The sequence below is a fragment of the Camelina sativa genome, chromosome 11, assembly GCF_000633955.1.
Source record: "Camelina sativa cultivar DH55 chromosome 11, Cs, whole genome shotgun sequence".
Classification (NCBI taxonomy): Eukaryota; Viridiplantae; Streptophyta; class Magnoliopsida; order Brassicales; family Brassicaceae; genus Camelina; species Camelina sativa.
In genome coordinates this window covers 20,210,072-20,227,345 of record NC_025695.1, presented here as the reverse complement: position 1 = coordinate 20,227,345, position 17,274 = coordinate 20,210,072, and the positions used below count along the sequence as shown (strand labels likewise).

At 34.5% G+C, this 17,274-nt stretch overlaps 3 protein-coding genes across 3 annotated transcripts; all 3 read left to right on the top strand.

Annotated features, from left to right (window-relative positions):
• On the top strand, positions 6,359 to 8,026 carry LOC104723908 (putative xyloglucan endotransglucosylase/hydrolase protein 1; the record flags this gene model as incomplete). The annotated part of the gene is made up of 4 exons (XM_010442345.2): positions 6,359 to 6,554; positions 6,639 to 6,739; positions 6,829 to 7,022; positions 7,549 to 8,026. Coding segments are annotated over 4 exons (870 nt in total), but the record flags the coding sequence as incomplete, so codon positions are not given.
• On the top strand, positions 8,586 to 9,254 carry LOC104728159. Its single transcript, XM_010447188.1, has one exon. It carries the CDS (start codon positions 8,586 to 8,588, stop codon positions 9,252 to 9,254), a length of 669 nt encoding a protein of 222 aa, XP_010445490.1.
• Positions 15,023 to 15,547, top strand: LOC104728158 (pheromone-processing carboxypeptidase KEX1-like). The gene is made up of 2 exons (XM_010447187.1): positions 15,023 to 15,096; positions 15,235 to 15,547. Exons 1-2 carry the CDS (start codon positions 15,023 to 15,025, stop codon positions 15,545 to 15,547), a joined length of 387 nt encoding a protein of 128 aa, XP_010445489.1.

Genomic DNA, 17,274 nt, shown 5'->3' with positions numbered 1-17,274 from the left:
GGGGGGGGGGGGAGAAAATGGTCATCTCTGGTTCACGGTTGGTTGAAATGCAATGTGGGAGTCTCTTAGTCAAAAAGGAATTCACTTGTGGGAGGAGCTTGGGTCCTAATAGATGATAATAGTAAGGTTGTGTTTCATAGCAGAAAGTCTTTTCGGCAATAACATCAAAGGAGTAGGCAAATCTCACTTGTGTACGATGGGCGATCGAAAGCATAAATAGTCATCATCTAAACCAGATTATTTTTGCTTTTGAAGACGCTGAGATTGTTGGGGCAGTTCTCAGACCAAATGCTTGTCCTTCTTTTCATTATCAAGCAGAAGAACTGTGGAGAGTTTTAGGGTTGTTTCAGGATAGGAGATTGCTTTTAGAAGGATCATTAGCAAACAGAGAAGCTAGTCTCATAGCGAATAGTGTAATGTCGGAATGTTGTTTGTAGTCTTATGTTCCAGATGGACATCCCACCTGGTTAAACGCTTTATTCGAGGATGAGAGTGTGTAGTCCTCTGCTATATGCTTTTGAAGTTTATCTTCTTTTGGAGATTTTTTGGTATAGGCCTAATTTCACATAGGCACTAACGATAAGATGTAAGTTGGTAGGTAAGAGAACTATTTTTTCATAACCTTGTAATGTTTGTCTTTAGAGTTTAATATATATCAACAGATGACCAAAAAGAAAACAAAAAAAGTGAGTAACCATCACACTATGTAAAAAGACCAAATTAGATAAGCGTTAATGAGACGCAGCCACAATTAGGCCTGTAAGCGAAGCGGGTTTTTTGGACTCTCTGGATCCGGATTCGTATTCGACGGATATATGAAAGTACTATTTGGATTCGGATCTGTAGCTACCGGATATCCGGGTACAAATATCCGTGCAACAAAACCGGATATCCGTGGATATACGGATACAAACCTTTTTCTCTCTCTTGATGCGCTCACCACCAGATAAAACCCTATCACACCAACAACAAACTCAAATCTCTTCCCCAGCTCTGTTTTGTTCTATTTTCTCTCGATTTCTCTTGATTTCGTTAACCACCATAGCTAAACCATGGATCTTGCATGGATCCGACCAAATCTCATCATAAGATTCAAATCCTCTTCTATAATCACCCCATGTGCAAAGCTTGAAAAAACCATGAAGGCATATATACACTTCTTTTGCTAAGATCACAAAATTAGAGGAGGAAAGCAGTCTGAAAAATTGGAAGGGATGGAAGTTAGAAGAACAGAAAAAGAGAGAAACGAGAGGAAAGGGGAGGGAGATCGTGTGGGCAAAAAAACATTAGCTAGGTTATTTTGTTTTGCATCATTTGTTAGTTAGGCCCAATAGTTTAGTTTGGTCCATTAGTATTTTTAAACTCATTAGACAAATAAATCGGATTTGGATATCCGGTCCAAAAATTATTCACTATCCGAATCTGAATCTGTATCTGAATCCGAATCTGAATCCAAATCTGAATCCGAATCTGAATCCGAATCTGAATCCGAATCTGACGGATACAATAATTCACTATCCGCATTCGGATCTGTTCTTGCCGGATATCCAGTTTTTCAGGGCTAGCCAAAATAGAGAGTGTTATCAATTTTTTCTTTGTTATAATTTTCCTTTTAATAAATAACTCTTACCCCTTTATATTTTATTGTGGTATATCTTTTCAATAAAACTAATTGAAAATTTGAAATTTATCTTAAAAAGGTTAGAATTTTTTTTGTGCATTCAACACAACTTAAATTTCTAAAATCGGATGTTGAAAAAATTAAATCATGAATATTGTTTATAATTGTAAGATATGCGAACCAACTAATTGGTTTTGGGGGTGGGTGTCGTCGGCCGGTTTGATTTAAATTATTGTTTTGATTCGGTTTGGTTCAATTGGAAATCCCTAACCGATATATTTAAGTGGAATCAACGTGAGGGTTTGGGGAGAAGCCGCTTATTATCGTTTTCAGAGAGAAACAGAGGGAGAAAAGAAAACGCTTGAGAATTTAGAGTTTTTGTGAGTTTCTTGGATAATGTGGTGAGATCAGTTGCTGTGGAGTGAAGATCTTGTGCTTCGAACGAAGGAGAAGCCTTCCAAGGTGTTGAATTTGTTGATGTGGGTCGGAAACTTACTGCAAAAGAGGTGAGTGCATGAGAATGGCTGATCTAAGCCTGAGAATCATTTGTTTTGCTTGTTTTGTGGCTTTTTGTGTTGTTTTCTTGTATGTTTGTGGTTGTTTGTTGGTTCCCATGAGTTTCCACGACTTTTGGGTGAGTTTCGGACGATTTGGAGGATTTGGGAAGTGGATCTATGACGACTTTCGGCTTTGAGCAGAATATGTCTATGGAGTCAGTGTCGATAGACACCAGGTGGGTGTTGGTCGTGTTGACCGACGCGGAGACTTTGCTAGTGTCGGATCAAGGGTTTCCGGGTCGAGGAGGGGTGTCGGTCGACACCGAGAGGTGGTGTTGGTCGACACCAAGGAGGAGTGTCGATCGACACTGAGAGCCAGTGTCGGTCGACACCAATCCATTTCAACAGCGGCTGATACTGTTTCCTTGGTTTGTTTGTGTTTGTGTGTTATTTGTTTAACATTGGAAGCTCAGTTGCTTGTGTGTATAGCACAGTAAATGGGAGGATTGCTTCACTGAATGTTTATAAAATACTCACGCATCTCATATGTGTTGTGGTGCAGGTAAAGACAAAGTGTGATCGTGGAATCAAAGCTATAAAGAGGAGGATGTTCTAGAGGCTCAGTTGTTTGCTTTGTGTCTGTGATAGGATGTTAGAGTGGAACTTAGTGGTCTAGAACGGTTGTTAAGATTGATGGTTCTATGACTTGTTATGTTTTGGATTGTTGTTGGAATTGGTTTAAGTTATTCAGTATCCATTATTAGTTTATTAGATTGGTTATGTGTTATTCGTTGTTTGTTATTGATTGGGATAGGTTGCTAGTGAATATTGAATCACTAAATATTAGAACATATAAAAATATATGGGTCAGATTGTTTCAATAATAAGAAGACAATTTAGCAAAACTAACCTAAAAATATATATAAATTAAACAAGTAACAACTCTAGCCATCTAATCCTTATATACTTTATATTAACTATAATATTGATATATTTGCCCCTATTGCATGATTAACAGTTACACAACTTTTTTTTACCTCTTCACTCTCCTCTCTAATATGAGGTCATTTTTAGTTAATAAATCAATGATTTATGTTTAAATATATATATATATATATATATCAATTAAACATATATATATACATATATACTTTATGTTATAACGAAATACAAACATATATATGCATATAATATGTATAAGTATATGTATATATACCATCACTATAACCATCATTTATACATACCATTATGACGTTATTGCTCCTACTACCATGCCATCATCACCACCATCACAACTATTATTGTTATCGCCATCATCACCATTATCAACCACCACCGACCACCCCCATTGTCACCGCAACCGCTACTATTATAGTCATTTCTATCGTTTTTGCCATCACCTTCGCTATTATCGCTACCACTTTAGCCATAACCACCACCACCATACCTCATTCTATACTATTTCATATAATCATATTATATTTTATTTAATTATAATGTAATTTAATTTTAGCATACGTTTAATTTGATAGTTAGAATTTTTTATGTTATATCCCTTAGGGTGTAGTATCTTTTATTCAACACATATTTAATTAAATATCTTTGTTTCGTATGTTACCAACTTTTAATTTAGTTTTTTGGATTGTCTATGTTGTATCCTTAGAGTATACAATATAGTGTGATGGTTACTCACTTTATTTTTGTTATTATTGTGCTATTTTCTTTATTATTTTTTCCAAATTGGTTAGTAGGCAAAATCGCCCAAGTTTAAATATAAATTTTTTTGTTCAATTTTTTATTTTTTTTTTGTCAAGAAAAAATGTTCCTTTTATTTGGTTGAATTTGGTATTCTCTTAACTTCTTCAAACAAAATTAGGACTTAATTAGATACTCTCCTATTCGTGAAAGAACTCCTATTCGTTACATCGTGCATACAATTGTAAAGAGTTTTGTAGTGGATTGCAAAGTAAATGAACTTGCATGTTTTAATCAACAATAAGGTATTAATTTGCAAACACACCCATGCATTAACTGATTAAAGAATCAACTACTGTTATTCTGTTTCGCTGTTCCCATTTTTTCTTATAATAATAGTGGTCCTAGAGTACAAGTCTCCCATCTAGAAGACTACATGCACACTAGCTTATTTTATACTATAAACAAATGCATGAGAGGTAATGTTTTGCTGGTATACTTAACCATAACAATGTTGACTTTATGGTTGAACATAAGGGTGTCAATCGGGCTAATTCGATCCGGCCTAAAACCTGTAAAGTCCGCATATGTTAGAACCCAACCAGGTCCAGTCCAAAATATTTACGAGCTTCTATTTCAAAACCCGGTTCTGTCCTAACAGGACTACATGATTTTTTAGGCATTTCTGGACCTATCTTGCGGATCAAAAATTCAAACGTATAAGTTTATAACATGTGTTAACAACAATTTTTAAGGAGAGACAATAAAACAAATCAATCTAAATTTGAATAACTCATCTATATTCACTAAATTCAACTTAATTTAAAAGAACAAGTTTAAAAACCAAATATTTTTTTTATACTTTAACCAAATAAAACAATATATATATATATATATCCTATAAAATATTACAGATAAAAATTTGAAAAGTATTAAGTAAGGTTATTACGTGAAAATGAAAACTAGGATTAGAGTTTAAAACTTTATTTACAATAAATCATTAATCAAAAATTGCAAGCAAACAAAAATTATGACAAAAAAAAGTATTTAAAGGTTTTTTGGGTCGGTCAGAGCCTGATTGGGCTAAACCCAAAAAACTCTATAGTAAGAACGAGCTGAGCCCGAAAGGTCCGATAATTTTGGACATATATGTTGAAGCCTAAATCCGATATTTTTCAGAATCGGGCCGAGCCAACTTGCGGGTTTTAACCCTAATTGACATGCCTAGTTGAAAGGTAAATCTAACAAGTTGAAAGATGCAACCATTTGCAGCCATTGTTTGAATGTGGTACAAGTTATATAAACCATCTTTCTTGACCACCATTATCGATTTAGTAGAGGTTTTCTTATATAATAATTTTAATTTTCTTGGATGAGTTATATATATATATATATATATATATATATCCAACTAGTCCATTTAAATTATTTAATTGACTGCACTAAAACAAACATCATTTCATAGTTACGTACGTTTAGATGTACTAAAACAGAAAAAGAGCTGGTACTTGTTTTTTTTNTTTTTTTTTTTTTGTTATGAAAAACGATCTTTAAGTTTCATAGTCATGAAATCTCTTTATAAAGTGATTCGCTTGTCACTAATATGCATTTTTAGGTAGAAAATGAGAGAAAAACCTCTAATCAGAAAACATTTCATTCTCCACTTTTAAGTTGCTGGTATATTCAGAACCGTGCCATAATGAGAGAAAAAGAAGTATTCACTTGTGGCATCCAATTTTAAAAATTATTTAAGGGCATATATTTATTAGTTGGATTATAGTCTACTGCTAATAAAAATATTTTAATATCAAATATAGGTTTACAATTTATAATGATACAACTTTATGCTATTCGAAGAAGCAAAATTTGGGCTTGTATAATCCAAACATAGACTTCTAATACGTTAATTAATTAAGAAAAAGATAAAAACAAATATTAGTTATTTAATAATTAGGGTAAAATTAAGAGATTTGCTTTGTTGCCCCTACTAGTCTCGTTACATCTTTAATATTTTTGTGATTATTATAGTTTAGAGGGATATTTTTGAAAGTTGTTTTTTTCCAAATTGTTTTACAGTTTCCGTAAAATAGTTCATGTTTTTAAATTCTTTTCTTATTTACTTTGTTTTCTGTTTTTTTTACCCAATTCATTTTCAATTTCCAAATAGTAAATATAAATTGTAACTTTGTTTTTAAAACTTGGTTAACTATTTTGTGGATAAAATGGAAAAAAATGTTTTAGAATTATTATATCATTTGTTAATTTGTTTTCGTAAGTGATACATTTTTTATTAACATTTTTTTAATTTAATTGGGGTATTTTTCTTTTAACCGCTTATGATACTAATCAATATTGGCACGGCTCTGTATATATTGTATATACGTATATTGTGAATAATTATAATTCATACTCTATATATATATTTATAAAGATAGCACTTCATCTACGCAAAACCTATTAGATTACAAAATCAGCCCATCACTATACATGAATATAAATAGGAAAGATCATTGCTCCATTAAAAAAGCTCAACTAATAAATTTAACTGAATAATATGGAATATATGTCGATATTTGGTTTTCTTATACTGATGCCCTTGGTCATTAGGGTTCGAGGTATTAACATTGACGTAAACCAAGAAGCAAGTTTTGATGAGAACTATGTCGTTACATGGGGACAAGATCATGTCTCGAAACTCAACCAAAACAAAGAAGTTCAGCTCTCCATGGATCACAATTCAGGTCTATTCTATATATATATATAACAAAATAGTGTCATTCTTAAGACTAAAATGTGAATTGGTTTTGTGTTTCTGACACCTAAAGGTTCTGGTTTTGAATCCAAAAACCACTACGGGTCAGGATTCTTTCAAATGAGAATCAAATTGCCGCAAAAAGATTCTGCCGGCATCGTAACCGCTTTCTATGTTCGTGTTTTTTTTATATATATTCTTTTTGATTTACATTGACTTTTAGCTTTATAAAGAATAACTCAACTTTCCATATTGGTATATAGCTTACTTCAAAGGGAAACATCCAAGATGAAGTTGACTTTGAGTTCTTGGGGAACAGAGAAGGGAAACCAATAATAGTACAGACCAATGTGTTCACCAAAGGTCAAGGAAATAGAGAACAAAGATTTGTTCTTTGGTTTGATCCCACTGAAGATTTTCATGCCTATGGAATTCTTTGGAACCCATACCATATTGTGTATGTTCCCTTTCTTCATGTTCTCCTCATGCATTTTTACAGAAACAATTAATTGAAATTGGTATATAAATAGATTGGATACAAATTATTTAGATTAATGGGTTATCAATCAAATATATGTTGATATAATTTATAGGGTAACCAAAAAAAAAATGATATAACAAAAAGATGAAAAATGATAATGAATATTATATGTTGTGAAAATGGCACATTCATAATATTTGAAAATGGCACATTCATAATATTTGAAAATGGCACATTCATAATATTTGAGTTAGAAAATGGCAAAATCTATAAGAATCCCTTTGATAAATGAATATTTACAAAGTTTGGATCACTTAATTGGGTCTATGCTAATTATCCATTTTTAAGATCACTTATTAAGACATAATTAATGATGACTTTGTGAATATAACACATGTAATATCTAATAGTTATATATTGCATATTATGGAAAATGCTCATATATAAATATATTGATACTTATAACTCTCTTTTTTTTTTGTAAACGATGAATTGGTTATAGGTTTTTCATAGACAACATTCCAATAAGAGTGTTCAAAAACAACCCGAAAGGCATAAGTTACCCATCAAAACCCATGCAAGTGGTGAGCAGCTTATGGAACGGCGAGGCATGGGCAACCGATGGTGGTAAGGCCATGATTAATTGGTCTTATGCTCCTTTTAAGGCCCATTTTCAAGGCTTTTCTGAGTCTGGTTGTCACGTGGATGGTCTCAATGTTTGTGGATCATCAACATATTGGTGGAACACCGGAAAATATGTTGGACTAAGCGTTTCCGAGCAGAAGGATTACGAAAATGCAAAAACCAAGTATAGGAATTATGACTATTGTTCGGATCATACTAGATTTTCTGTACTTCCTAATGAATGTCAATGGAATTAGTGACAATGTGACATTTTATTCAATATCTTGTTCATGGTAATGACCGGTGATGTCAAAATCTAATTGACAAACACATATAAATTTAGCATATATAACTATTTGTTGGTTTTGTTTCCCTCTTGGTTATGACTTAAGAAAAAAATAGTTAACATTTTTAGATATAAACATGGAAATTAGTTTATGTATTTTTAAGTTTATTTTATTTTATAACATGTATCAACATCTGATTAAAACTTGACACATGTCGCAATCATGTTAGTATTATCATCGAAATCAACCTTGATATAATAAAATTAGATTAAATATATAAATATCTATAATATTCTTATTTCAAGATATATTCATTTACTTAATTTACACATGACTCTATTTAGCGCGCAATCATAAATGATTATCATCTAACTGATTTATTAAATTTTTGATTCAATAACTGTTAGATAGATATCATAAAATCTAGAAATATAGAATATTTCTTTATACTCATAATGTCGAATATGTATAGAACTTGGGGAGCACTCCTATTGTAACATGCATATATAAGGTTTGTCTCGTGAATAAAATTAACCTAGCCACCAAGCTAAGCGATCAATCCAATCTCCACTCTCTTTCTTCTTCCTCACATCTCTTCTTCCTTCTTTTCCTTTTTGTTCTCCTCGTCATGGCTCCCCATATCTCTTCTTCCTCCACTAATGAAAAACCTTTTAGCATCTCCCAGATCAAGGCTTATATCCCTATAACCCTTGATATGACCAAACTTAGCTATCAAGTTTGGCGAGAGTTGTTCGAATCTCACTGTATCTGTTTTGGAGTTCTCAGTCATCTTGACGTTGCCTTCGTTCCTACCCCTGAAACCGAAAAAGAATGGAAGGAACATGATGATTTGCTTAAGATGTGGATCTATGGAACCATATCGGAATCAATCCTCGACACCGTACTCAAAACCAAGTGCTCTGCTCGTGATCTGTGGCTCACAATCAAAAATCTCTTCCAAGATAACAAGGAGGCTCAAGTTTTCGAACTTGAGAATGAACTTCTCACTACCGTCATCGGGGATCTTACTGTTCACACCTACTGCCAGATAAAGACTCTCTCCGATCAGCTTGCCAATCTTGAATCACCCGTCTCAGACCGCACACTTTTTATGCATCTTCTCAACGGCCTATCCAACAAATTTGATAACATTATCAATGTTATTAAACACAAATCCCCTTTCCCACAGTTCATTGAAGCTCGCTCGATCCTCACCATGGAAGATAAATGCCTTACAAAACCAACACCACCAACACTCGTCAACCACAACACGGCTTATGCTCATGCCCTTCTCTAACCACAACACGGCTTATGCTCAAAACCAACACCACCACCAACGTCAGTCCAATGATGCAGGTTACTCGAACAACAACAACAACAACTACTCACACCACAACGGCGGTGGTAGAGGTAATCGGGGCCGTGGTCGCGGTGGCTGTTATGGTGGTGGTCGTGGACGCTACAACGGTCAATGGCCCCAGCTTTACACACCTGCCTGGCCACAAAGAGCTCAATCATGGCCAGCGACATATCCTCCGCTGATGTCTTCATACCCTAGCCATCCATTCTCTCTGTTGGCCTCACTACCAAACTACTCGGCCCACAACACTAGTATGCAGCTTGGGCTTCTTGGACCCTCTCCTAGGCCCAACCATGAAGCCCATCTCACCCATGCGGCGACTAAACAACAACTAGCCACTTTGTACTTACCTGTGCAAATCACTCAGGCATTTAATACGATGGCACTGCAGGATCCATACAATCCATGGTACATGGATTCCGGTGCAACAAACCACATTACCACGCATCCAGGTATTCTTCGTTCTACTTTTAATTCGAGCAATCTACCTTCTAATACTGTTGGCAATGGGTCTTGCGCTCCTGTTACGACAACCAGTGAGGGGATTCTACACTCTCTTTCTCGTCCCTTTTTTCTATGCAATGTTCTCGTTTGTCCTACAATTATTAAAAATTTGATATCCATTCGTAAATTTGTCACGGATAACTTTTGTTCTCTTGAATTTGATCGTTTCGGTTTCACTGTTAAGGACCTTCCAACTCGGACCAACCTTCTCCGATGTAACAGCTTTGGGCCCCTATACTTGTTCACTCTATCACTCTTAGGACTCCTCCTCTTGCTCTCGCTGCTTCTACTTCCAATACTTCTCTGTAGCATCGAAGGCTCGCCCACCCTAATGAACAAGTTCTTCACTGTCTTCTCTCATCTCTCTTTATTTCTTGCAACAAGACTGACTTGACAACATTGTGTCAAGCATGTCAATTGGGTAAACACATTAGGCACCCATTTGTTTCTTCTACTACCTCTGTCTCTCGTCCTTTCGAAATAATACATTCTGATATTTGGACATCTCCGGTATCAACTCTTAGTGCGTTTAAATATTACCTAATCTTTCTTGATCATTTTTCTCATTTTGTGTGGGTTTACCCGCTTCATCAAAAAAGTGTTACGTTCTCAAAGTATCTTCATTTTTCTCACTATGTGCGGATACAGTTTCATTGTAAAATACAGGCACTACAATGCAATAATGGTGGAGAGTATGATAATCTTGCGTTTAAGGAACAATTGACGACCGATGGCACCATCTTCCGGTTCTCATGCCCCTACACGTCTCAACAAAATGGTCGTGCAGAACGAATGCGTCTCACCATTAACAACGTTGTTCGTACGCTCCTCATCCAAGCCTCCATGCCTCTCACGTATTGGGTGGAAGCTCTCAATGCTGCTGTCCACACTCTCAATCTCTTACCATCGTCATCCATTAATAATGACTTACCGTACACCAAGTTGTTTAAGATGCCACCCAACTACCATCAGCTTAAGACATTCGGGTGCTTGTGTTATCCCAAACTTCTACCGTCAACACCATACAAGCTTGCTCTGCGGTCTGTACCGTGTGAATTTCTTGGCTACCCAACAGATCATCTTGGTTTTTGCTGCCTCGACATGAAAACCAAGATAATCATACTCTCCCGCCATGTCACTTTCGATGAGGCTATCTTTCCTTTCTCTATGACCCTGACTCCGTCTGTAGGTCCTTCTTCTCCTTCTCTTATACTTCCTCCATCACCAATTGCTCACACTTCGTTGCTTCCACCAGTCCTTGATCCCCAAGCTTTACAAAATCCAACTCCTCTTTCTCCTCCTCCTCTTCCTACTCATCCTATGATAACTCATAGTAAAAGTGGTATCGTTAAACCACGCGTTCGATTGTGTCTTCATTCTGATGCCACAATTTCTCCCTTACCTTTGTCTCATGTTCAGGCTGCCAAAGATCGCAATTGGAAGCCAGCAATGACTGATGAATATGATGCTCTTATTAAACATAGAACGTGTAAACTTGTTCCGCGACCTGTTGCTACTAATATTATTTGTTCTATGTGCTTGTTCAGGTACAAGTTTAATGATGACGGCAGTTTATCTCGCTATAAAGCCCGTCTTGTGGCAAACGGTAAATCTCAACAGCCTGGAATTGATTGTGATGACACTTTCAGCCTCATCGTGAAACCAGCCACTATACACACTGTTCTTGGCAATGCAGCTTCCCGCGATTGGCTTTTACATCAGCTCGATGTCAAGAACGCTTTCCTACATGGCGATCTTGAAGAAACAGTTTACATGCATCAACCACCGGGATTTGTTGACCCCTCCAAACCTGATCATGTTTGTCTCCTCCAACGCTCTCTAAAACTCTTGGTTTAAAACAAAGCTCCTCTGACGCATCCTTGTTCATTTTATGTCACGGTCTAACATTGTTTATCTCCTCCTCTACGCTGATGATATTGTCCTCACAGCCTCAACTACAGCTCTCCTTCAACGCATCATCACTCATCTTAACTCTGTGTTTGAAATGATTGACCTTGGCCAACTTCATCATTTTTTGGGGATCTCTGTTCAACGCGATGCTCATGGTTTGTTTCTTCACCAACAAAATTATGTGGCTGATATTCTTCATCGTGCTGGTATGACTGCTTGTGACCCTTGTCTCACACCGGTCGACACAAAAACAAAGCTTAAAGCTGATGACAGTCCACCAGTCTCGGATCCTACTCTTTACCGCAGTTGGCATGTGCTCTTCAATACCTCACGTTCATACGGCCTGACTTTCTTTCTCGGTTCAACAAATATGTTTGTTCATGCATGATCCTCGTGAAAATCATCTTCTGGCCCTCAAGGGCATACTACGTTATCTTAAAGGCACAATCCGACACGGTCTTCATCTTTACCGCTCCCTGACTACTGCGTACTCCGATGCTGATTGGACTGGCTGCCCCTTGATAACATCATTATTTTACCCATTTTAGCTATAGTTTTAGTATGCATTTAGGAAGAGTTTGACATGATTTCAAGGCTTTAATGTCTATTATCAAGTATTTTATGTTTCAAGAAGGTTTTACAGGTTTTATAGCAAAAAGGACCAAAAGACAAGGAAAATACGTTTCATGAAAGATTCAGAGCTTTACAGTACATGCAACTTTTGAAGAACTTCTACAACTCATATTTCTACGTACTTGGTGTCTATGGAAAGCTGGAAGAGTCATCTTTCTCCTCGAAGTAGAATCAAGTCAATCCATTCGTTCATACAGACGTTATGCCCCATTTACCGAGACGTGCTACAAACCAACATAAGGAGAACCATTCAGCCAATGGGCTTTTTATTGAAGGCCTGACCAGCGACCACCACGGCGTCCCAGTCCAAGTCTTCACCTCATTCTAGAACCTTCCTACGCCGCCCTTTTCCATGCACTTAACAAGAAAAGACGTTTTTACCTTTATAAAACCCTAAACCTAGAAAAAATCTTATAAATACTCTTCTAAGCCCAAGGGTTTAGAGTGTGCCTTCAAAGTGCCTTCACCGAGCAGCCAAGAGATCACGACCAGAGGAGTAACCAACGACCTGAAGCCCTCTCTCGTTCCTCTCTTTGAAGCTTTGAAGATCCACTAAACTCTTTCTATTCTATTTGTTTTGTTCTTTGTTTCGAAAGGAAGAAGATCTTTACAACTTTGTTTGACAATCATTGAAGTAATATCTAAATCCCTTTTCTCTATATATTCTTTTATGTTTATGAATTGTTTAAATCTTGCTTTGATGATTCCCTTAAACATGCTAGAATAGTTTTCTAGTTGGGTTTAAAGGGATAATCAAAGGGGGGAGATGATCTTAGTTTAGGTGGCAATTTTAAGGGTTTGTTAGATTTATACTCTTGTTTACTCTATACTTTAATTCTAAGTCTTTTCTTAATGCTTTAAGTTAGCCTCATGAACTAACTATGTTCTAAAGTGTGTGTGCTTTGCCAAAAGCTTGCATGTGTGCTTGACCTAACTTAGATGTGCGAGGAGTCATAGGAAGCACATACCCCTCACCTATGGAATCTCATGGATTAGAATCGAATTTGTTTAAAATGTTTTGATCTACGCGTCGTTGCCTGCGACAGTTGAATCTCGGAGTATAGAGATCTTAGACGGTTAGCTTGTGAACTATAAGTTAACGGTTCATTCGTGTTTCGTACTTCGATTTTTAGATAAACAAACCAATCCTAAACTTTCCTAGATAGATAGATCATTGATCCCCTACGATTTCCCTTGATGCCCAACGCTTGTTTTATTTATTTTACTTGCTTTTTATTTACGTTTATTGCTTACTTACGATCGTGACAACCAAAACCCATTTTTATTGAGTCATAGCCTTACATCTCTTCTGACGGATTCTCTAAACAACAACTCTCTCCCTTTGGGATCGATCCTTAAATACTACTACCGATTAGCTGTGCACTTGCAGCAGTTGTGTGGTTTTTTAAGGTAAAAGATTTGAAGTGATAAAAACCACACACATCACCCCTCTACACGGCGTTCAACTTCAGGTTATTGTGTTTTTCTGGGAGACAACCTTGTCTCGTGGTCTTCTAAACGCCAGACTACTATCTCTCGCTCTAGTGCTGAAGCGGAGTATCCCGGTGTTGCCAATGCTCTCTCTGAAACTACTTGGCTACGCACACTCTTATTAGAAATGAAGCTTCCTTTACCTCGTGCCAATATTTTTTACTATGATAATATCTCTGCCATCTACTTATCCTCCAATCTAGTCCAACATCAACGCACTAAACATGTTGAAATCGATAATCATTTTGTTCGAGAAAATGTGGCACTTGGTCAAGTTCGTGTTCTTCATGTCCCTTCCGCATATCAACTTGCCGATATCTTCACCAAAGGTCCTTCGACATTGTTCTTTGATTTCCGAACCAGTCTACGCGTCCGAGAATCACTACCGCTTCGACTGAGGGAGAGTGTTAGATAGATATCATAGAATCTAAAAATATAAAAAATTTCCTTATACTCATAATGTCGAATATGTATAGAACTTAGGGAGCACTCCTGTTGTAACATATATAAGGTTTGTCTCGTGAATAGAATTCTCCAAGGAGTTTACCTTTCTACAATAACAACAAAAATCAAATTAGTTTAAAGTATTTAAACAAAAATATTAGATTTTAGATTACTAAACCAAAAATTAAATAAGTAGGGGATTTGTATATAATAAAAAAAAAACTATTTCGAAAAAATCAAGTGAAAAAAATGTAGGTAACAGGAAACTTGTAAGTTGTAACATAAGATTTACAACTCTTTTCTTCAAAGATTTTAGAATTTATTACAAATACTTTTATCAATTAATTATTTTAGATTTTTCTAATATCTAATTTTGAGACTAATTTTTTCATATTATTGAATCTTTTTGAAAAAATGTTGTCTTTTATCTAACTTCATTCACACCATTTACAGATTGTCCCTAAAGAGAAAAAAATCAACATAGACCTTAAATTTATTGGATATTGTAATTAATATAAATCACAATTTTGTAGGAAGATTAAGGTTCAATGAGACATTAATCTTAACAAAAAAGTGGATTATAAAACTATTAATAATAGCCCAACATTTATAAATCTCTCTTCACTTTTAATTCAATTTTGTTGTTTGAGGCTAAAGCTTCTAGTAAGCCTTCACCCGATTATTTACAAGTTTATCTTTCTTTTTTCCATTTATAAGCAACAATGGAGCACGATAAACAAATACCCTACTCGAGAAATGAAATTAAGGAAGATATGGAAGAACAAATCTATAAGATCTCCAGAACCTTTGACTTACAAAAATCTGTTGCCACCATACTTCTCATGCATCTCAGATGGGACTGGCTTCTTGTTGCTAAGCACTTTGGTGGAAAAAGGGAAGAGTTATTGGCAGAATTAGGTCTAGAATCAATTAATGTAATTGATTCAAATCTAGATCTATCTAACTCATCCTGCGGTATTTGCTCTAGGATTGAAGAAGAATTTATTGAGTTTGATCATGATAATGATGATGATGATGATGGTGATGACCATGGTGATGGTGATGGTGATGGTGATGATGATTGTGATAGTAATAGTGATAGTGATGAGGTTGAGGATGAGGAAGATGAGGATGAATATGATGAGGAAGATGAAGATGATGATGCTAATGATGATGAAGAAGATGATTGTCTGATCTCCACGCCCTTTTGTTCCCACAAGTTTTGCAAAACTTGTTGGAAAGAGTAACTTAAAAAGCATTTCTACTCTTTGAAAAGAAACCTAACTCTAATCTCATGTCCTGATCAATATTGTGGAGCTGCGGTTGGACACAAGACAATTGAGGAACTAGGAGTACATGATGAAGAAATGTACGAGACTTATCTTCTGAGATCTTACCTTGAGATAAAACATCTTTCTGCACCGGATTGCAATTAGGCTATCGACCATATTTGAATTTATTCAAAAATAAAAGTTTTTTTTTAAGAAATGTATTTTTTCGTTTTTTAATATTCAAGGATTTCGAGTCGAAGTGTAAGCTAATCTTCAAAACTTATGAAAAATTATGTTCTTGCCGTTATATAAATGAGAACTGGTTATAAATATCTTTTTTGAGATACTCCTTTTCAAAAATACCCCTTTTTGAACATTTTTATTTTTATCCCTTGTACACAATTACAATATGTTAAATTAATTTTTAGAATTTTTTTTTAGGTGTTGGTTCTCTATTTTATATTTAGGGTATAGTTTTTAGAAGGTAGATTTAGTATTTAGGGTTTAGAGTTTAGAATTTAATCATTTTATATATTAAAAAGTAGTATTTTTGAAAATAGACACTATGAAAAGGTATTTTTGAAAAGTGACATTAAAAAAAAGGGTATTTTTGAAAATCCCTAGATATCATGATTTAAATCGTATAACAAGATTCTTAATATTTTCTCTTAATACCTTTATAAATTATTTACCATAATTTGTCTCTTTTTACCATAGATTAAATATTACAAAATAATTTTCAAGTATACAAAAACTAAATTTGTGCCAAATACTTAAATCGTACTAAAATTTGTATCATGATTGGAATTGTTAAAAAAAACACTATAAATTTGGTCCTTTAGTACTTTGATAAGTTTCTAACCATAAAAAACCATAATTTACTCAAAATAAATAATATGGTATAATTAGATATCTAATATTATCTTTTAGTTTTGATGGTTAAACAATTAAAAATAATAATTTTAATATTTTCTCCATAAAACATGAGAGATAGAAAGTGAGTTTATTTTTTGGAAACTAATAATTATTTTAAGAGTTTTTCAAGAATTCTTAATGATTTTTTAAAATTTAAATATAGTGATTTTGTGTTTACTACTGTACATTTGTACCCTTAATGATTTTTGTTTTAAAACACTAATAAGTAATACCAATAATGTAAAAACTTTGTAAAACCCTACCTACTGATGATTTTTTTTTAAAAAACACGATATTCTAATAATCTAAAAATATCTTTAATTTTTTGTGGTACTTTCGGAATAATAGCTTTACATAATGTCTAGATCAGAATATGTCAATAGTTTCAAAAAATTCTTAAGTTTTTGCAAAAAAACAAAGTCGCAACTAGAACAAAAAAAAATATAATGAAAATATCTTAAACTATCTTACAGTATGTTTTATAAAGATCTGGATAAAATTTTATAAACATGTATTTGAAGTAATTTTGAAAATTGACAAAAAAATAATAAAGTACAATAAAATTTGTTATTTGTTTTTAAATTCTCTCATTCGTATAAGATATTAGTGAAAAGATATAAATTAGCCGATAAAAAAAAATATAGAGTTTGAATGGTGACCAAATGTCTGTTTGTTTGCCCCGACCTTGTCACTATTTAAACCGTAAACTAAAACTAAACGAAATAATAAAACTTCGGTACTATATTAGAGAGAGATCAATAAGAGAGAGAGGAAAAAAAAAAAAAAAA